General features: G+C 28.9%; 2 protein-coding genes across 2 annotated transcripts; one reads left to right on the forward strand and one right to left on the reverse strand.

Moving 5' to 3' along the window:
• Positions 1–348: 348 nt before the first annotated feature.
• On the reverse strand, positions 349–21,516 carry LOC113383602. Its single transcript, XM_026621854.1, has 18 exons — positions 21,168–21,516; positions 20,420–20,635; positions 19,689–19,930; positions 19,312–19,501; positions 18,972–19,229; positions 16,996–17,213; positions 16,794–16,920; positions 15,731–15,900; positions 15,208–15,472; positions 14,373–14,604; positions 13,376–13,638; positions 13,142–13,308; positions 10,726–12,743; positions 8,132–8,353; positions 7,770–8,003; positions 7,529–7,649; positions 5,963–6,299; positions 349–1,212 (listed from the first exon to the last, which is right to left on the reverse strand). The coding sequence occupies exons 1-18, from the start codon at positions 21,420–21,422 to the stop codon at positions 349–351; spliced, it is 6,399 nt and encodes a 2,132-aa protein (XP_026477639.1). The 5' UTR covers positions 21,423–21,516.
• Positions 21,444–23,128, forward strand: LOC113383603 (kinesin-like protein KIF23; the record flags this gene model as incomplete). The annotated part of the gene is made up of 2 exons (XM_026621856.1): positions 21,444–21,465; positions 21,972–23,128. Coding segments are annotated over exons 1-2 (1,179 nt in total), but the record flags the coding sequence as incomplete, so codon positions are not given.
• Between the last annotated feature and the right edge of the window lie 9 nt (positions 23,129–23,137).

The raw sequence follows: 23,137 nt of genomic DNA on the forward strand, positions 1-23,137 counted from the left end.
ACATATTATAGTTTATATACAATTTGAACACATGTATATTCAAAATATAATTAACATAAAAATATAATTAATATTATTTGTACGTTTTTTCTAACACCTTTTTAATGAGATCTTGTACTATCTCGTACGTTTCTAGAGGCCTTGAGTCAAAATGTTTTTGCAAAAATTCTTTCAACACCATTGAATCAAAAACAAATGTGTCATCTGACATTGATGTTCCTTTTTCTTTTGTAGTACTATCTTTGATAATATTCTTTGTAACAAGTGAACTATGAGGGATCTGTTCAGTTTCTCGAGTTTCTGAAACTCGCTCTAACATATTTGGATCTTCTTGGTCTTGATTATTTTTTAAGTCGTTGACTTATGCAATTGATTTTCAGTGTGTTTGGCATATTCATTGTCTAGAATTTCACAAACTTGCGTAGAGACTAATTCAGAATCAGGTATTTCTTTAAGATCACTATCTATAACTTCACAATCTTTTTTACTATTTTCAATAATGTCATTATGTTGCAATTTTTCTACATCAGCACAGATCTCATCTTCAATATCATTTTTGTCTGACATTGACTCAGAATTCTGTATTTTTCTTGCATAATTGCGCAAAACTCGCTTTAGATTAGCAATTTTTGGAGATCTTAGTGGAGCTTTGCTTACTTCTGTTGATGTTAAGCGAGCTAAATCACTGATTGTGTATAACTTTTCTCTAAACCTTTGAACAACTTCTGGTTTTGTTTTCAAGACAATGTTATCAATGCAATCACCAACAGGATCTAAGCAAGTCAATAATTCAGGAAAAATGGATTTTGATCTTATGGTAGGAGAAAATTCTACAGTATTGTTCTCTGCTTGTGTCTCAGTATCTCCTTTTTCCTCACTAAAAACATTATCTTCCAGAGGATCTAAAGTGTCAACTTGGCTCTGTGTTTCTTGTTCAGCAAGATTAATTTTCTCCATTTCAATTTCTTTTTCAATACCCATAATTTCTTCAGAGTCTGGAACTGTAACTTTAGAAAAATCATCTTCTACTGTAATTGGTTTACAAAACAATTCCATGTTGTCATTATTAAGATCCATGACAAACTTCTCATCAGCTATCAATTGCTTTCGAACACAGGGGGTAGAATTGTCAACATCTTGGGGTGATGAGACTGATTCCTTCAAAAGATACTTTGTAGTAAATATTGGATCATTGAAACTTACTCTTTTTGACTGAAAATAGGAATGAAACAGTTAGTAAAAATAACAGTGTATAGTTTAATCTTATATATAAAAATGGAGCGCTCTTTCAAATGTCCAAGTAAAACTCGAAAACGGCTGAATCGATTTGGCCAGTCTTAGTCTTGAAAAATTCGTGCCAATCCAGAGAAAGTCCAAAAGGTGAGATATTATTTCAAAATTGCGTAGAAACTTTACATTTTTAATTTGAAAATTTTTATAGAAGCGTAATGTAAATAAAACAATGGACGGTGGCTAATACTTGAAATGTCAAACGTTTTTGACAGATGATGTTCGATTATATTTAATAGGATGTTTTACGTGAATATTATTTAATTATGATTAAATTGTAGCAAGTAGTTTTGTTTGTAGTTTTATTTACATACAAAAACGTTAGTAAACGGGCCGCAAGTGTTACTAGACACTCAAAATATCAACTTTTTTGAAATATTAATATGAAAATGCACTTGGCATATTTTTCTCAAACACGGTGCTCAGAAAGATCTCATTTGTATCATTATTTACTCATTGGTATTTATAAAACATTTTCTAGGTTATATTATTCTTTATTTATGTTATTTCAATTCAGAACCTCAATTTGGTATCGATCAAAGGGACATTTTGTCGAATAACATTTTCCCAGTTATAATTTCCCAGAATTTATCGAAGAATAGATAGTAATATATAAAGATCCGGGGCTAAAAAGGTCCACCACCAATGTGTCAAAAACCAGTAAAGTTAAGCATTGTTTAACAAGGGATTGAAAAGTAGAGGGAAAAAGATGTATAACCAGCTATAATCTTGATTTGAAAACGGTAATCTTTAAAATGGGTGAGATAAACGGTAATCTTTGAAAATCCATAATAAAAGTATTTTCTTCCGTTTGTAGTTTTTTAGTATCAGTTAAAAATGTGATTATTTTGTAAAATACCTTTAAAATTATAATAAGACTTTAAACCTTTTTGCCACCTGCCCGTTTCAAGTTACCTCGCCTATAGGGTAAAAAGGTCTAGATAACACATTTTTGAAAGCCATCAAAAAAGCACATTTCTGCAATGATGAAGTAGAAGACAGTTTACTGAACGTAGTCAGATAATTGTTCGTTTGATATGTGTTATTTGTTGTGATATAATTGTTATGGTTTTCACAATATAGTTTATATTTGCTCAACGTCAAATTGGACCTTTGTGTCTCGACCTGTTCTACAAATATACTTTTTATTAAATTCACTATAATTCATCAAATGTTACTTGAAACTTTTTAAAAAGCAGGTTAAAGAAGAAATACTTAATTCATTTTCTATCTCTCCTCGTAAAAAATTAAAAATTTTGTATAAGATCAGTAGTATTATTTACAATTATACACAAAATCCAGAATTCAAAAAGAATCTGAAAAACTTGAAACGTAATCAATAAGTCAAAAGACCAAAAAAAACTTGGATGGATTATACTATGTTTTCTATAGAAAGTGTATAAATCTTCCAGTTTGATTGTATTGACAAAATATAGACAAACTAATGAGGTTTATCGTTTTTATAATACATCATTGTATTATATTGCATTAAAACAACTCATCCTTATACACTTAAAGTATTAATATTTTTGATTCTCTAGAAATTCTTTAGAATATACCTTAATTAGCAAAACAACGTTTGCCGGGTCAGCTAGTATATTATATAAATTTTAGTAAATATACTGATCAGGTGCTAGAATAATCAAAGGTAATCAAGGGCAGAAAAGTACCTTATATAATATAAGGTTGTTCGGAAAGTCACTTTGATTTTTACCACAGAAGATATAAATACATTTTTTTTTTTTAAACCTAGTATCACACTTTAGCCCTATAATTATTATATGATTTGAAAGCTTATATTTTAAAGTTTGTGTGTAAAAAAATTCTAATCAATTACAAGCAATAGTTTTTGAATGGTTCCACTTTGAATACAGAATTAAGCAGCATTTTCGACGTGGTTTAGTCTTTTGCTATAGAAAAGGTAAAAATTCTGTTTAAGTCATAATGAAAGTGACCGATGTGTGTGGAAATCACGTGTTGACAGTACGACATGTCCAGGATGCACCACGTCCAAGAAGTACGGTTGAAGCTGATAAAGACCCAAGAAAGGCATTAGTTAATGTAAACCCGCGAGTAACAATACATGCGATCCCATTGATTTTAAATTCATCAAATTTAATAGTTCATGATGAGCTAAAAGGTCTGGGATTTTCCTCGAACCTCAATGTATGGTTTTCATAGAAAGAAACCTGTACCGTCGCCCTGGCTTCCGCGATTCGCCTCTGAAAAGTCCTAAAAATTATCAGGTTTTGAAGCAAATTGTAACTAGAAATGTCGAATGGGATGTAAAGAATACAATACACGCAAATACTCATGAAACAAAAAAGAAAAACCTGCTCAAAACAGTTGCAAAGAAAAAGGCGACGCAGTATATTTATTGAGATTTTAAAAGAAAGGAAAATTTTGAAAGTGTTCGTTTTTCAGGTTTTTCAGGATAACATAACGGTTAATTCGGATGCCTTATGACATCAGCTCAATAAACTAAATTATGTTCTTCAATAGAAAAGGTCAGAATTAACCAAAAAGCAATGTATAGTATTGCATCAAGCCGACGTAAGACCTCACATAAGTTTGGTCAATCGTCAAAAGCTTTTGCAGCTTAAATGGGACACAATCATATTCTCAAGACTTGCCATCGTCAGACCTTTATTTGTTCCAGTCACTAAAAAAATTTTTAGGCAGTAAAACCTTTACCTCAAATGAGAAGAACAAAAAGCACTTCGGTCAGTTTTTTGCTGATGATGTCGGAATTATACTAATACCAAAAATATGACAAAAAAATGTTAGACCAAAACAGCCAATACATAATTCATTAAAGTACTTGTTTATTGTACAAACTTATGTGTCAAAGTGTCTATGAAAAATGAAGTTACTTTCTGAACAACCCAATATATAATATAATGTAATTATATATATATATATATATATATATATATATATATAAAAGAGGATCGCTTAAGTTAGAACACTTATAACTCACGAACGGCTGAACGATTTAGATGAAAATTGACAGGGAGGTAGTTTGGAGCCAGGAGAATCATATGAAATACTTTTTATCCCGTTTTTCATCCTAATTCATTATATATATATATATACTAGCTAGCCCGGCCACGCGTTGCTGTGGCTCAGTAATCTATTGGTGGCAGGGAGGTAGTTTAGAGCCAGGAGATTTTTTTCATTCTAATTCAGAATTAATTATTTATAAACTATCCATGTGGTTTATTCAATCTATCATACTATCAATGATTTCATCCATGACATTTACCTCCGATTGTCAACTGTCATTCGGTGTTTCTGTCATTGAAATTAACCTCTACTACCTCATGTTAAATATAGTGAATGAATATTAGTTCTTTACTGGTTTTTGACACTTTGGTCGTTGAACTTTTAACCCCGTACCGTACATTACTAACCATTCTTCGATAAATTCTGGGAAATTATAACTGGGAATAAGTTATTCGACAAAATGTACATGTACATGTAAATGTATGTAATGTTCAGTTCAGCAAATGCAAGGACTGAACAAGAACATTACATACATTTACATTTACATGTACATTTTGTCGAATAACTTATTCCCAGTTATAATTTCCCAGAATTTATCGAAGAATGGTTAGTAATGTACGGTACGGGGTTAAAAGTTCAACGACTAAAGTGTCAAAAACCAGTAAAGCTAAAGCATTGTTTAACAACATTATTTGAAAGTAAAGGGAAAAAGATGTATAACCAGCTATAACCTTGAGATAAACGGTCATCTTTGAAAATCCATAGTAAAAGTATTTTCTTCTGTTGGTACTTTTTTAGCATTAGTTAAAAATGTAATTATTTTGTAAAATACTTTTAAAATTAAAATAAGACATTTAACCTGTTTGCTACCTGGCCGTTCCAAGTTACCCCGCCTATAGGGTAAAAAGGTCTAGATAACAAATTTTTGAAAGACCGCAAAAAAAAGCACATTTTTACAATGATGAAGTAGCTGGTAGTTTTACTGAACGTAGTCAGATAATTGTTCGTTTGAAATGTGTCATTTGTTGTGATAAAATTGGTTTGATTTTCATAATAAATTTTATATTTGCTCAAACTCGAATTGAACCTTTGTGCCTTGCCTGGCTCTACGTATATACTTTTTATTAAATTTACTTTAATTCAAGGTATGTTACTTGAAACTTTTCACAAAGCAGGTCAAAGCAGATATATCAAATTCATTTTCTATCTTTCCTCACAGAAATTTAAAAAAATTGTATAAGCTCAGTAGTATTATTTACAATTATACACAAAATCCAGAATCCAAAAGAATCTGAAAAGCTTAAAACGTAATCAATAAGTCGAAATTCCAAAAAAAGATTTAGATTGGATTATACCATCTATAGAAAGATGGTCTATATAGAAAGATGGTCATCTATAGAAAGACTTGCAGTTTGATTGTTTGGACAAAATATAGACAAACTAATGCGATTTATTGATTTGATAATACCTCATTGTATAAAGCATTCAAACAACACATGCTTATAAACTTAAAGTATTAATATTTTTGATTCTCTAGAAATTGTTTAGAATATACCTTACTTAGCAAAACAACGTTTGCCGGGTCAGCTAGTATTTATATATATATATATATATATATATATATATATATATATATATATATATTATATTCCATACAATAACTTACCTTATTAGGTGGAATATCTGCATCAACATCATCAGCCAGTTTTCTTTTAGCCCCTCTTTTTAGAATACTAGCAGAAGGGCTTGCATGAGGAGAAGGCACATCTTTTTTAAATGTCAGCAGATCTTTGTCAGATAATTTTAATAACTTGGCAGCTCTCAAATTCGTCGTGGACGGCGAATCAATATGTTTTGAGAATGTCAACTCTCTTTGTTTTGTAACTGGACTGTGCAATGGGCCATTAGATTCAACAATCGGGGCTTCGCGGTTGCACAAGCCGAGCATGTGCGCGCTACGACTTTTTGGTCCTTTGTTTGCAGATGAGGATAGTAAGCGAGATCTATAAAAATAATTGATTTTGTAAGTTAATAAATATTGCGTTATGAAATATTTTCTATGTCAAGGGGTACATAATTCTTATCACACAATATGCCAGTTTGCACTTCAAATTATGTATTTTGTCTAAAGCATACACTACTATATTATTGATTCATTGTTTGGTTCATTTATTTTCATCAGAATGATGAGATATGGTAGTTAGCAGATGGATTATTATAGATCCTCTAATGATAACATCTTGAATAAGATTTATATAATGCGAATTATGAACTTCCCGAAGATAAAGTTAACCCGTTCTCTGCTAACCTTGTGTTATTTATACTTTCCCTGTGCTAAACATTTTTATTCGTTTAATGTTAAATAAAATCGTTTTGGACATGTTATGAAATTAAAAAAAAAAATGTATCAAAATAGGATAAATAGGACTATTAATTACAACCATCGTGCCCTAATGCAAACTGCAATATTAAATGTTTTCAAATAGATTACTATAAATAATGTAACTTTCATTACTCTCATTTTTAAAAAGCCAAATAAACAAAACTTAATCAATCGGATTTAAAATGAAGAACATTGTCTAATATTTTGTAAGCATGTATATATAAACTGAATTGCGAAGTTAAAATTATTTATTGAAATATTATATTTAAGTGATGTTTAGAACTTTAGCTAGAATCAGAATTAAAATCTAAATTATTTTTCAATATACCAAAAAAAAAAAAATAATTGAAAATTAAAAATAAAATAAAAAAATTCCTGGCTTTGCCAAAAACTAATCGCCACTTCTCCTAATCATAACAAATTGAATACTTTTTGGATGATTCAAATCGGATACCTCATTCTCTCAAAAACTTGATATTTATTGTTAGCACTTTTTGCTCCATATCTCCAAAGCCGCTGGACCTGTCTTTGTCAAAAACTAATCAGCACGTCTCCTCATTAATAGGAATCAAATATTTTTTAAACCATTCAAATCGGATAATCCGCACGCCCGAAATCGTCGACGAAAATTTAGTTCCACACACACACACTCACACATCCATTTTTTCTGAGGTATGCCAAAATGTTCAGAAACCTTTGAAACGTGAAGATATGCAAAAATTTTCATTTTCGATTTTCGGCTTATTACTATAACTTACCCTACGAGAAGTTAATTACAACTAGTTTTAATCGAATATACATATAATTAGTTAATGATTATAATTACTAGGCCTACTTTAGAATTCTTACCTATGTGTTAATGGGCTGCTGCTATTATTCATTGCAAGTAAATTATTTTGTGCACTTGGAACAAGCAACTCTGTTGATGCAGATTCTTTTGCTGCAGATGGTATTTCTGGCACAGGTCCATCTGTAAAATTAGATTTTAATTTCAAAATCTATAGTGGAGATAATGTTATATATTGACAATAGGATGTCATTTGAATAATGATAAATAATAAATTGTACAAAATTATATATTGAAACTCACCTATTCTTATGGGCGATATATCTAAGGTATTATTAAGAAGCTGATTGTTTCGCTCATCAGCATCTTCCTGCTCAGGCGACGCTATAATTCTGGATGTATTTAAGTTGCTGGTATCTAAGGAACTTAGTTGTTTCAAACCAGCATTTTCATTAATCTCATTAACCCCATTTTTTCCTTTCTTTAGATCAAATGCATCATGTAAGACAATCATTGGAATAGAATTTTTTACTTTTCCTGTCATATAAAGAAGAAATTTCAGAATAGTCGGTGAGTAATGAAAATAAGCAATGATTTTCTAATATACCCAATAAGTTAACTTATCTTATATATAACTTAACAATAATTATTGTTAATCTTTTCACCTGATTTAGTGTCTGCTTCTTTGCATTCATCATTAGTATGATTAATTTGCCTTAAATCAGTATGTTTAAAAGGCACGCTTGAATTAATTCTCATAGCTTCCTTGAAGAATAAGCTTTGACTTGGACATTCCTGAGAACTACCAACCATCTCTATTGATTCTTGGAAATTATCAGAATCATCATCAGTATCTTTAATTATGTTTTCATTATCTGCAACTGTGTCTAAAAAGAAACAAATTATATTAATATAATATATGCTGGATATAATATGAAAACTAAAATATGTTTCTTAAAATAATTTTTATAGATCCATATGTTTCGAGACCGACTTTGACTCTTCTTCAGTGGACAAAACGCAAAAATTAAGATACAAACACACATAAAAACAATTAATGGAAAAATACTTCACAAAAATAATGTTAGTGAAAAAGAATGAATATATAAATCGAAAGCAAACTTAATACTGAAAAAATAATTTCGACCAGAAAAGGTAGATTGTAATTCGTAGCGTGATGGTCGAAATTATTATTGAAGTAAAATTTCTTTAGTCGCGACTAGGATGTAAATCCGTACAAATACAACAAAAATTGCGTTACGCCCGAACTGTGTGTCATTCGCTCTCGATGAAATTATTTCAATACGGGTCGATTGTGATTAGTCGTCGTGTATGTGCATCAACGTTGTATCAACAAGAAAATCGGCAAATCGGCATAGATAAATAAACATTTTAAAGTTACATAGTAGTACAAATCTTGATTTAATGAAAAATGCCTGAAACAGAAGGATATTTGCCCCTGTTCCTTGAAAATAATAAAACAAATTGAACATTTGTGCCGTGTGCTAAACGTGAGTTTATTGATGAGAAATTATTTCTATATTATTCGTAGTTTCTATAAATCTTTGAAGTTATTAAAATGGAAAATATTTTTTAGGCAAGACAGATATTACAGCTGTTCAAAGAATGATATTATATCGCCAGTAAAAAAAATACAAGCAGTCAATGAATGTATGTTAATTTTAATTACATGAAGTTCTTCAAACACAATTACATGATGTGTGAAGTTGCAAAAACAATATTTGTTTAACATAAAGTAATCGCATTGTTTAACATAATCCACTGTGTGAACGAATATTATAGAATTTATTAATCAGCAATTACTTCATTTATCTAATGAAGGTTCATTTCTAAATGCTAATTACAATGACAAACCGATCAAGTGATGTTTGAAGTATGACTTTAATCACATTATTGTTTTTAAATATTATACATATTTTTAATGCTATTATAAATATATAATTCTTAATTTATCATTATATAAATGTGTATAATGATTGACACTAATAAATGTGTGCATCACCATATTACTAATAAACATTATTCAAAATTGTTATATGATGTATTTATTTTTACTTAAATGCCATCTTGTACAGTAGCAAATAAGTTTTATTTTAATCACGTGTGAACCATACGCGCACTCCTTTTTTTCATTAAATATGACGATACATAAAGACGTCATACAAAGTTTTATCAAAATCGCCAAAAAAAATTTCTCAACAAACTATTAAACTACAACAATATTTAAAAAAAAAAACTATCAACGCAATTTCTAATTTTTAAAATCGGTTCAATATTGTAGACCAAATATTTTACACTTTTCTGCTAGTTACGAGTTAGTTACATCGAATGGCTTTTAAATTTTTGAAATCGGTCCAAGCGTATTTGAGAAAACGTCGACGAAAGGTCAATAATCGGTTCACAAACACATACTTTTCCCAAATTTGGTCTCAGTCAATTCAAAATGACTTAAAACGTCAAAAAAACATAATGGCAAATCGGATTATTTCGCGAATACTAACATTGAAAGTTACCAAAAAAAAGAGTTGTCTTTCGAGGACTATCTAAATTTTCTTGTTTTATCGTCTTTGTCAACTTAGTTAATGATGTCTACAAGAAATACATGCACATTTTAGATAATTAAAATGTTTAGATACTTAAAATAATTAAATATAGTGCAGCGATCATAATCTTGTAATTATCTCAATCTAGCTCATATCACCAAAGCAACATTCCATTTCCATTATCAATGAAAATGAAAAACAATGAATAGTTTTTATTTAAAAAAATTAAAGTTGTGAATATTTACTTTTGCTTTTAAAGGGCATTCTAGTCTAGAAGCTTTAAGAAATCGATTTTTTTGTATATATATTCAAAGTTGAATTTTTAAAGAATATGTGTACAATTTTTTTTCAAAATTTAAATTATTTTCGATGATACAGCTTTTTGATCATGATAATCCTCCTCTGTTTCTTTCCTCCACGATACTATAAACGCGACTTTTCGAAACTGTCTTCGATATGATACCGACGATTTCTGAATTTCTACTGTACCAATTTACTTGATATTTTCATCACCTGCTAGAATTAAAACTTTTTGACTGTTTTTAATATTCAATCTCTTTCTAAATTCTTAGAACATTAATTAATACGTTATAAACAAAATAGATAGTAAATATAATGTTTGCCTTTCAAAAATCATATGAAATACATGCCTCTAGACTAGAATCTTTTTCCCCTTAATATAATTATAAACTTACCCTTTGCAGGCCTAGGCGTAGATGTTTGAATCTCATTATTTTGTTTAGGTGTCATATTTTGCCACTCCATGCCATTGGTATCTGATTTCTGTTGTCTTGTTGATGTAGAATTATGCTCAGGACTGGGAGATGAATTCTCAACCTTAGGTGATAAATGCATTTCTTTTTTTGGAGTTGTATTTTCCTCTTCCTTTGATGATAATTTTTTGCCATTCATCACTAATATGTTTTTTTCATTCGTTATCGACGTGTTTTCTTTCTTTGAAGACATATTCTTATTTTTTAATGTTGATATATTGTCCTCCTCTATAACAGAAACATTTACAGTTTTGTTTGAAACTATTTTAGTTTGCAAATTGCATTCATCATTTTTAGAAGAGTTCTCCAACCAGTTTAGCACTTTGCTTTGATCTGATAAAGGTTTGTTTTTCAAATCATTTTCAGTTATTTCACACTTAGGCTCTTCAAATGATTCAATTTCATCAATATTATCTGAATTATTGCTTGTGTTTAATAATTCACTGGTATCATTTTTATTCTTATTCATTTTTTTATTGTTGTTGGTAGGTTTTTTGAGCTTCTTAGTTTCAATATTTACTTTTCTAATTTTTCCTGTTCTTAGTAAAGGTAATTTTTGAGGTGTAGTTTTTGATCTTCTGTTACCTAAATTAACAAAATTTTCATTATTTTTTATGTCCATTGATATTCGTTTTAATTCAAATTGCAATCGTCTCGAGCCTGTATTGACTGAATCTGCTTCTGATGATTCAGACTCACTTATTTTATGCTTTCTTGACTTTTTCTTTTCATCTGAATTATTCTCGCTAGATTTCTTAAGATGTTGCTCACCACTAGAATTTGTTTCTTTTTTATTATTCTTGCTTGAACAGTTATTGTCTTTTTGCAAAGAATGTTTCTTACTATTAGATTCTTCACCTTCTTTGATCTGTGTTTTTTTGTTACTATTTGGAGATATGTCAATTTTTGAAACTTCTGTGTTAATTTCTGAATTAGTTGTCTTTTTTCTATCAATAGTTGCTTGTTTTTCAGAATTTTTCTTCAAATCATTATGAGGTTTGTTTTTCAGTTTCTTCTTTGCATTCTTCTTTTCTTCAGTATTTCCTGTGGTGATCAAGCTATTATTTTTTAAACTAGACTTATCAGTTGACGGAGATTTTTTATTAAAACCATTTTTTGCTTCAGAATTCTTCTCTGAATCAATATGATACTTCTTACTATCATGATTCGACTTGTTAGAATCCGAATCACTTGTATCAAAAACATCTCTACTCCTTTTTTTGTTATTTTTACCATTGAAATTTGAATGTTTACCTAAACTACTTTTCTTTTCCTTATCCGAATCATTCAATTCAGATATTAAATCAGGTGATTTTTCAACATTTTTCTTGAGATCAATATCACACACATTCACAACAACTCCACCATTCATGTTTCCAATCTTGCAGTTTAATGAAATATGATCATCAGGCGTAGGTTTGTTAGTTATGTCGTCCAATTTACTTTTATTAATAAATATATTTACTACACTATTATTAGATATTACAGATTCATGACATTTATCAAAATGTTCTATTCCACTTTCTAGATCAGAAAATTCATTGTTGAAAAAACTACCAGTTTTACTAGTATTTTTATCAAGTTCACTTTTCTCAAACTCACTAGTAGATAATTCTAATATAGACACATTTTCAGGTTCAGGACAGCTTTGTGTGAAAATAGTATTATTAGTCGTAATGGAGGAGCAATCCTGTGATTGCTGTGATAGCTCATTATACAAAGAAGGAATATCAGCACTGCGCTCTTTCATTTTTTCCTTTTGCTTCTCAGTATATTGAGGTTTTCGGACTGGTGTTTTTGGAACAACTATAAAATCATCTTCAAGACATTTCTTTGATTTAGGAGTACCACAATTAGGAGAATGTCTTGAATTTATCAAACCAGGGCTTTTTCCAAAAATTGTTGGCGTGCGAATAGGAGTTGTAGAAGGTGTATCACCACTAAAAAAGATAAATAAAAAATGTAATACAAATTTAAAAACCACAAATTAAAATTTTAGTTGAATTTAATTCGTCATTGCATTCCTTTTTCAATTAAAATCATTAATCTACGTGATGACATCAGGTTTAGATGATGATAATTCAATTCAATTCATAAAATTAAATTGGCAAGACTTAATTTAGTTATGCAATAGACTTAAGCCTGCTGCATAACTAACTATACAAAAAGTAATAGTAATATTAAAATAAATTGTAAAATGAAAGTACTTATTAAGACTGCAGTTTTACTAACATTATTTTAATTTATTTTTTTTTAACATACAAATGTTAAGGTACATATTGGCATCGATAAAAAATGTAAATTAAATCCCAGATAAAAAAAAATCTTTACATTTTACCTTTGAATTAATGCACTTATTTCTTTTATATTTTTATCATCAATTGCAAATTTCTTGAAAATTGGTATAAAAGACTTCAATACTTTATCAAAACTTTTATTTTCATTTAGTTTTATTTGATAGTTATTTATATAATATTTGCATAAATCATCAACTGTATTTGTGACCTAAAAAAAAGATAAAATTAGTAATGCCTTTCATATATAATAGTGTTCTAGTTGAAAAAGTACTTACAGATACATTGAATTTACTAAGCTCAGAAATTTCTCGAATTTCTAAAATATTGTCAAATACAGCAACAAACTCTTGTAAACATTTTACTATCGTAATGACATTCAAGCTTTTCAAAATCGAGCATAATCTTTCTATGGTGATTAGGGATTTTTCAAAATCTTCACTTCCAAATTGAAATTCTCCAAAAACAGAATTGCTTGATTTCTTCATGAAAATGATCATCTGACTGCACAATTTCAAAAATATGGAAATACTTTCAGCATCTAAAAAACAAATAGTGTAATCATCAAATAAAGTTTGAAACAAAATTTTTAAAATCCAAACATATATTATATGCCTCAGATTACTAAAGAAATATCACATATAGCAGAATATATTTTTTTGATAAAAGCTCATCTAAAACCACATTGAAATTATAAAAATGTCCAAATAATAAAAGTTACCAAAATCTAAAACTCTCAATTTTGGCTACTTAGGTATGTATTTGAATTTCCTGTTGCATTGATTTTACAACAAATTCATAAACCTCAAATGAATTTGTCAAGATTACAATGCAAGGGTTTTCATCGATGAGCTATAAAACACTTTATCAAAAATTCACTAATTGTCATATTCACTGTTATCATCATTGGCAAAACATACTAACTAAAAGCATTCACAGATAATTTAATTTATAGAAATGCTTATCACGCCACATTATTAAATAATAAATGATAAAAATTACAAGTTTTAGAAAGATGTATAAATGATTAATTCAATTTATCAATACAAAAAAGTTTCACATTGTTAGAACAATTTGTTGAGTACATGAACCAAGGTTCACAATTTAGAGATGATAAAAAATATTTAATTTTTGATTTAATTAAGCAAACATTTTTAATGATAAATTAAAACATATTATGTAAACTAAAAACATCAAATTTTCATGCAGGGATAATGTGATAAACAATTCTACCATATGTATTTAATTAAATTACATTAAAATTGCATGACATACCATATTCTATCCTTTCCAACACTGTAGCAAAAATGTTTAAAATTACATTATTGCAAAGAACAAATAAATTCTTCCTGTGCCTTTTTTCACATGTGTCTAAAGGTGATTTTACATTTGTTGAATATAACTTTACGGCAATTTCAGCATTGATTTTTGCTGCGACAACTTTGTCTACCTTTTCTGAGCAGCATTTTGCATGCAACATATTTAAATTTTCTATTGTGTTATCTTTCTAAAATACAAAACAGTGTTAAGAATGTAAATATTACAAATACAAATTATTACAAATAATAACTGAATTTCAGAAATCATTACAAATTTTTAACTTAAAAATAGCTATTAAATGTTGCTTAATTTAAGCTTAAGTTAAGCTAATGCTTAATATTAAATGCTTAATAAAAAATAATTTAATTTTTACCAAAAACCACAAAGATAACTGCTGCTAACAAAATTAATAAATATTGTACTCTTTCATAAATAAAATACTACAATTCTTTTGTTAAATATGAAATATTATGATCCTCTAAATCAGTGGTCCGGAAACCAGAGTAAATTACACCCAATGCGGCAAATTTGGAATTTTTGGGGGTAAAAAGTATGTGTTTTTAATTGATATTTACTGTATTTGCTATGTAGTTGCCCATATGGCGGTAATCTCTATTGTCTGTATGAGGGTAAAATATTTTGGGATAATGATTAAAAAAGTTCCCTGACCACTGTTCTAAATATCTTTTGATCAATAGTCTATAATAACTTATCTTACATATATTACTGTAACAGCCTGTAATTAAATATGATCTTAAACATAGCCTATAGAAATAAATTTATTCCTCACCATTCTCAAATAGTTTTTATGTTCAAATGGAAACACAATAAACTGTGTTAAAATATGTGCTATATCCTCAATATTATTGGTAAAAAAATTACCAGCCCCAGAGATTTTGTCAACCACTGTCTCACAAAACAGATCATATGTAATATTCGGAACAGGGTTTTCAGCGGTCATATTTTTAATCAAATTTAAAATTTTACTGCAAGCAAACTTCATTGATGACACATCACTCAGAAAATTTAATAACAAATTCTTATAGACTGGAACTCTGAAATTACAATTGAAAATTGAAGTAATTATTAAATGGAATGACAAATAGTGACTCATGTTACATTTATTAATGTATAGATTTTTGTTCAAATAAAAAATTAGCAATCATGACCTAAAGTTTTTGGTCACAACTAAATATATTTTTTAGTTATTTGATTTTTTTATCGCATTGATTTTACAACAAGTTCATAAATCTCTAATGAAATTGTCAAGATTTCAATGCACATTAATGAAGCATTTGAATTTGAATACTTACAATGAATCATTTCCAAGACATGACACCATACATGGCAGGGTAATTAAATCTATGAATTTGAATTCATATTTATTTTCTTTGAAGTTCAATTTCTGAGAAAATTCTTCAGCAGTTTTTGTTAAAAGAGATTGAAGACAAACAGATGCCAACTGATTGTTGCCTTGGGACATCTAAGTTTAGATAAGATATATCAAATAAATAAATATAGTATAACGAGTTAACTTAATTTGGTGTAACTTATTAATTTACTTGCAAAAATATATATTTTGCTAGCATATATTAATAAATAATAAAAACAATAGAATTAACATTATTAAATCTAAGCATTTTTATCAAGTTTTTCCTTAGATTACTAAAACAATATCATTTTGAGTTTAGACAATATTTAACATGTATCTCTTGGTATTTATGTGTTCTATTCATTTCATTATAGTTTGTATAAAGAGATATAAATACCAAGTTTCGGTAAAGATTATTTGCAAGGCCAAATATTTAATGATAATGAACCAAAGTTTTAATGAAAGTGAGAGAGAATACATAATGATGGCAATGAAGATAATTATCTAGAAACTGAAAATGGTGAAATAATACCAAGGTTTTAAATATACATACATAAGACATCTATTTTTATGAACCATTATCAGAAAAATAGATTTAAAAATAAAGAATTTTTAAAATGACCTCGAGCAACCAAAAAATAAAGCCATTTCACATGCAAGTATTTACTCAAATTATCAGGGCCAAGTAATTAATCATGTTTATATTACAGAAGTATATAAACAAAAGTAAAAACTTTTTAAATGTATTTCAACAAAATGCACTTCTGTAAATGTGTAACTATTTAAAAATTTTATTATAAATTATAAAAATGCTAAAATTATAAATGATATTGCAGTTGAAATCATACCTTTTACTTCATTTTATTAAAAATTTAATATTTGATACAATAGTACTGTCGATTGGAGGCAAAAAGGTAATAGCACAAACTTTCAATGTTAGTAGAAAAATTTTGAAAACCCAAATTCTTTTTTTTTTAAATAATTAAGAATTAATAACCACTTACCACAACAAGCAAACTTAGAATCCGCAGCAACTCCTCTTGCACTTCTGAAATTTTTTCAGAGTTTAAAAAATGCATGTTTATTAGCTTCAACATTCTACTCCAAACACAACTTGCAATGTCAGACCATCTAAATTACAATTAATTATTAATTCAATAATTCAATTTTTGTCATAGTAATGCACCTAAGCACTATTAAACCTACTTGTACTCTAGTGGATTTAATTTCATTAAATTCTTGATCATATCACCAGAACATTGTAAAATTTCTTTCCAATATGTATTAAAAACTTTATAGGAAGCCAAATATCCATTTATTTTATGTGGTACCGAACTTGCAGTGGAATTGTGTGATAAACATTTTTCCCCTTCACAACTGTGGCCTACCATTTGTACAAAGACAAAAAAAATCTTTGGAACTAGCTGCAAAAGGTAATCAAATTGTAGAGAAATAATATGTATGCATATGGCAAAATTTACATGTTTATATTTCAATAATGAAAAAATATGTTAATGGTCTCTGAAAAACTATTCATTTCTTTTAGTTTATGTAGTTTTGTTTTACTTTTACTGAATATTAACTTCCCGAAGGAGAAGTTTATGTTTTCTTCAAAAAATCCGAATTGCTAATTTTATGTTTTCTCGACGTTTCAAGCCATTCTGAATCGAATGAGACCAACTTTGGAAAAAGTATGTGTGTGTGTGTGTGTGTGTGTGTGTGTATGTGTGTGTGTGCGTGTATGTGAACAGATTTTTTGCCGTAAATCGACGTTTTCTCAAAAACGGCTGGACCGATTTCAAAAATTTAAAAGCCACTCGATGTATCTCGATGAGGACTATTGTTTGTTAATTTTGTGCGACGATCGGCCAAGCCGTTTCTTTATAAATCGCAGAAAAGTGAAAAATTTTTCGTCTACGTTTTAGCCCGCAATTCTGAATCGATTTCGAAAATTCAAAAACTGTTCGAAAGATATTGGTTGGGAATCGTGCTGATTAGTTTTTGGTAGAGATCGGCCGGGCCGTTTTCTTGCAATAAAGTTTTCAAAAAAAAATTTCGACGATTTTTATGATTATTTTTTTGACGGTAGATACCATAGTCTTCTAGATCATACTAAAATATTACGGCCCTACGACAACTGGTTCAGCTTTAAAAATTCGTCAAAGTTCGAAAAAATTGGTATCGTTTTTTTGGCATTTGTCAAAATTAGACTTTTGATCGACGTTTTCTCAAAAACGCCTGAACCGATTTTAGAAATTTAAAAGCCATTTGATGTATTTCGGTGAGGACTATCGTTTGTCAGTTTTGTGCGACGATCTGCCAAGCCGTTTCTTTGCAATTTGAAAAAAAGTGTTAAACTTTTCGTCCACATTTAATCTTATCCTACCGAACCCCGATTCTAAAAAATCAAAAACTGTTCGAAAGATATTAGTTGGGAATGGTACTGATTAATTTTAGGTGAAAATCTACCGAGCCGTTTTCTTGTAATTAACTGTTGAAAAAAGTGTTAAACTTTTCGTCCACATTTAAGCTCATCCTACCGAACCGATTTTAAAAAATCAAAAACTGTTCGAAAGATATTAGTTGGGAATGGTACTGATTAATTTTAGGTGAAAATCTACCGAGCCGTTTTCTTGTAATTAACTGTTGAAAAAAAGTGTTAAACTTTTCGTCCACATTTAAGCTCATCCTACCGAACTGATTTTAAAAAATCAAAAACCTTTCGAAAGATATTAGTTGGGAATGATACTGATTAGTTTTAGGTGAAAATCTACCGAGCCGTTTTCTTGTAATTAACTGTTGAAAAAAAAATTAAGCCGATTTTCATGAAACTTTTTTTGGCGATATACATCATGGTCTTATAGAACTTACTGTAATATTACGTCCTTACGACAAGTAGTTTAATTTTAAAAATTTGTCAAAGTTTGCTAAAATTATTATCGTTTTTTTAAAGTAGGTTTGATGAAGTATATTATTTACACATTTTTTTTTTTGATTAAGTCGATTATTTACACATATCGGGAAGTTCATGTAACTTGCCTCAAGGCTAAATACCAAATCAACTAGTTTAAATTATACTCAACAACAATTTTATATACTATTCTATTCTATATATATTATTCAAAAACATACTAGTTAAAACATTGCATTCATGGTTTTAAAGCAGTATATTATATACTAACCTCTTTCACTTTTAAAGTATCAGTTGTGTTAACACCAAAACTGAATTCTATAAAAGGTCTAACAAGCAAATCACAATTTTCATCAAATTGTTCTCTTGGTATGTTTGCAAACAGGTGAATCCATGTATCAAACATTCTATCAAAAGCAGTATTATATTTTAATTGTCTTTTGAATGGGCACGATAACAGTTTTATATATTTTGGATTCTGTATTCCCTGACCACTACCAGATGATTCACTGTATATAGTTATTAGGACCTAATTATAAAATAATACAATACATATAAAATAGTATGTGAAAGGACACATATATACAACATATTTCTTTTTAAAAAGTTACCTTCCAGCAATCCCATGTATTTGCAATTTGTGTTTGAGTTTTTAGTCCCACTTCAATTATTGAAAGTAATTTGTTCATAATATTTGAACTTTTATTAATTTCTGGTGAAAGCAGCATAACTACCAATATCCAAGATTTGTGCCATAAATCACTATCATTTATTAGTAGATTCTTAATTGTATTGCTATACCTAAATAATAAAATATATTCAAATCTAACTGCTTATACATTAACATTAATAATATTACTTCTTGTAATTCTGCATCCAAAGAATTCAAATTATATTTTTTAGATTTTGATCGAATTTAGTTTAAATATTAACTTAAGTAAATTTTCAATCAAAAACTAATAAATTTATTGTTTTGCCATAGAAATACCTATTCGTTAAATGTTGTTTTATATTTATCCACTCCGGATGTGTTCGATAATTTGATTTAATAAAAGCAGGTACCAATTTTGACATCAAATTTAATGCACAAACCCTCAGATCATTAGGTTCCTCAAACATAATTGGAAATACATGTATTAATAGGTCATTTATTGTCAAATTAATCAAAGATATGATTCCTGTTAGACTAATCATATCATCCATATATAGTTTGCTGTATGTCTCTAAAATCTGCAAAAAGATTTATTGATTAATATTATATATTAATTATGTAATATATAAATATATTAATATAATATGTAAATTATATATTCTTTCAACTTTAAGAGGCTTCTCGCAAAAAGCTATTCTATTTTAAAAATACTCTCCTACAACATTAATAAATGATTCATTCAATGCAATCATTTCGAAAATTCATATTTAAAAACAATAAATTGGAATATTTTTTTACTTATTTCTTTCCTTTTCTATCAAAGAAATAATTAAGATTATAGAATTTTCTTTATTCTACGCCTTACATTAACAATTTTGTAACATTTTCTAAGAGAACAGCCAGTTAGTTTTTGCCATGAGCGAGTCTCACTCATATTTACAACTTATATATTAATGTTTAAGAAATCCTATTTGATGAAGCTTTTAATTATATGAATGACTAACAAAAGTGTTATATGAGTTCATCTGTGAGTTTCCATTCAAATATAAAGTTAATAAGTAGCTTACTAAAATCTTTATTTCTTGATCGGCTACAATGCATTTCTTAAATATTTGAGCAAAGGCCTCAGGATTCATTTCAACCAAGTAAAAATATAAATCAGCACTCAAACAAAGGGAGATAATCCTCAAGTAGGTTGTAACCTCAGTAGGACTTTCATTTTTAATTTCTTTACAAATGATATCCAAAATTTTACGATGAGATCCAATGGGAATTTTTTCATCCTAAAATAAACAGTTTGCATGATTTAATTAAGGTATCAATTAAACTGCAAAAAACTTATAATTAATTAACCAAGCCCTAATTTGTAACAAGAATAATCTCCATATTATTTTTATTGAAAAGTTTATTTCAATAATAAAAAAAATTATATACAAGAACTAGGAATTATTATGAATCATTTTAACATCATATTTATTCATGTATCATGTATTTTTTCATAAAAATTTATAAAATTATATAATGTTTCCATATATTCGTGAAACAAACTTAGTTTTGCAAAATTTATTTAAATGTATCACTAAAGAGTTATATTATAAATAAATGATTATTCAGTATTTTTAAATGTATACAATAGAACAATATACAAAGTCATCAAAATTATGTAGGCTAATTAAATGTCTATGCAAAGATTTAGACAAAATTCAAGGTTCAAAATGTCAATTATGAATAATAGTTCAAATTACTATTTTATAAATGAAAATGTTCGAAATGATAGATAAATAGAATTCAACACTAATAAGTGTATAAACTTACCTGAGAAATAGAACAAGCCAATAAAGAATTCAAAGTATGGAACAAAAGTATGTTAGAGCTGTCAGAACTTAAATCCGCTTCCAGGTGTTCTAATAATTTCTTGTAATCCGAATATGGCAAGTGTAAATCATGTGCTTTAACATTATTTAACTCGAACTTTAAAACTGTATATTGTGTTGCTCTGTCAGTAGAATTTTGATCTAAAATTGCTATAGCATTCTGTGCATTGTATAAATGTAAAAATGATTCATCCATATTTAAGATAATCAAAGCACCATGAACTTGAAGGCACTTCTACGTTCGTATATAAAACACTTAGTAAAACATATTAAAAATCACTTTGTTAAAACTTAACTTTAGCAAACGTAAACATACATTGATAAGATATGGTAGTGAACCGCCAAAACAATTCTCGAGCAATCTGATTTTCAAAGCTGCCAACTGCTTGTCAAAAAAAATTCGCAGACTTTTCAAATCGTTAGAGTAGCAAATGCTTTTATAAAGTACAAGAACTTTTAGCAAGTATAATATAATGCTTAATTTATTATAATTTGTAATATTATTCAAAATAAGGACAAGAACGTTTTTTATCTTGTCAACATTTTGGGCTTCAGGTTCAGGGTTTACTTTCCTATCTATGGTCTATGGTTTGGTTTCGCGCGTCGTGTTACCATACATTTCATAATCATATTCTATGTTTCAAACTTCAAACTGAACGAAATTAACGTACTTGACGGGTAGTTGTCAATATTGAAAATAAAATAATCGGTTAAAGTGCATAATATTAAAATGAAAACAACAAAGAATGGTCAAAAACCCCAAAGCAAATAAAATTAAATACAAATGGATCAAATTCTACCAAAGACCCTGTTCAAGCTTATTGCAGACTACGGCCCATGAAAAATGAGTCTGAAGAGTCCTGTTTAAAACTAGTGTCCCAATCGTCTGTTCTATTATCACCACCAACAACTGCAGTGAATTATCGAGCAAACTTTAAAGAAGTTAAGTACAAATTCAGACGCGTTTTTGATGCTGACATAGGCCAAAATGAAATATTCAATGAAGTCGCTCGTCCGTTAGTGGAGAATTTAGTAAGAGGTCGCAATGGGCTTCTATTTACTTACGGAGTTACAGGCAGCGGTAAGACTTACACAATGGTCGGTGATAAACAGAACCCTGGTCTTATGCAGCGTAGTATTGATGTCCTATTTAAGACTATTGCTAACAATCATGCTAAGAAATTTATATTCAAGCCAGATAAGTTAAATGGTTTTGATGTTCAATCCGAAGCTGATGCTTGTGCTGAGAGGCATGCAGAATTGTCTAGCAAATATTCGAAAACTCCCAAACGGTGTAACTCTGACTTGGAAACACCTGTTATTACTGAAGATCTCTCTGTAGTTGAAGGAGTAGACGATGATAATATTTACTCAGTATTTGTTACTTTTGCTGAGATATATAATAATAGCATATATGATTTGCTAGAGGAAAGTGCTAATAAAGATCAGCGTAGCCTGCAAAACAGAATGATACGTGAAGATGGTGCTAAGAATATGTATTTGCATGGGATTACTGAAATTGAATGCAAAAGTACTGAGGAGGCTGTTGAAATATTTAACAGGGGACTGAGGCGTAAAAGGATGGGTTGTACTAATATGAATTCAGAGAGCTCACGCAGTCACTCTGTTTTTACAATTCGATTGGTGCAGGCACCAACTGATCAATCTGGAGAAAATGTAATCCAAGAGAAAAGAGTAGTTTGCATTTCTCAATTATCTTTAGTAGACTTGGCAGGAAGTGAACGAGCTGTGCGCACAAAGAATTCCGGAACTCGATTGCGTGAAGCATGTTGCATAAATAATTCTTTAATGACTCTGAGATCTTGTCTGGACATACTGCGTGAAAATCAAATGACTGGAAGTAACACAATAGTGCCATACAGGGACTCAAAATTAACCCATTTATTTAAA

The sequence above is a fragment of the Ctenocephalides felis genome, unplaced genomic scaffold, assembly GCF_003426905.1.
Source record: "Ctenocephalides felis isolate EL2017-DRISC unplaced genomic scaffold, ASM342690v1 CF-g0.4_SCAFFOLD_03570, whole genome shotgun sequence".
Classification (NCBI taxonomy): domain Eukaryota; kingdom Metazoa; phylum Arthropoda; class Insecta; order Siphonaptera; family Pulicidae; genus Ctenocephalides; species Ctenocephalides felis.

What these genes read in the sequence shown, in the direction of transcription:
- LOC113383602 (XM_026621854.1), bottom strand. Translation starts at nt 21,422, where the DNA reads ATGGATGAATCATTTTTACATTTATACAATGCACAGAATGCTATAGCA. An exon ending in TTCTAAGTTTGCTTGTTGTG is followed by an intron (nt 15,901 to 16,793) that starts GTAAGTGGTTAT and finishes ATCTAAACTTAG; the next exon opens with ATGTCCCAAGGCAACAATCA. An exon ending in AGAAGCAGACACTAAATCAG is followed by an intron (nt 8,004 to 8,131) that starts GTGAAAAGATTA and finishes TTTATATGACAG; the next exon opens with GAAAAGTAAAAAATTCTATT.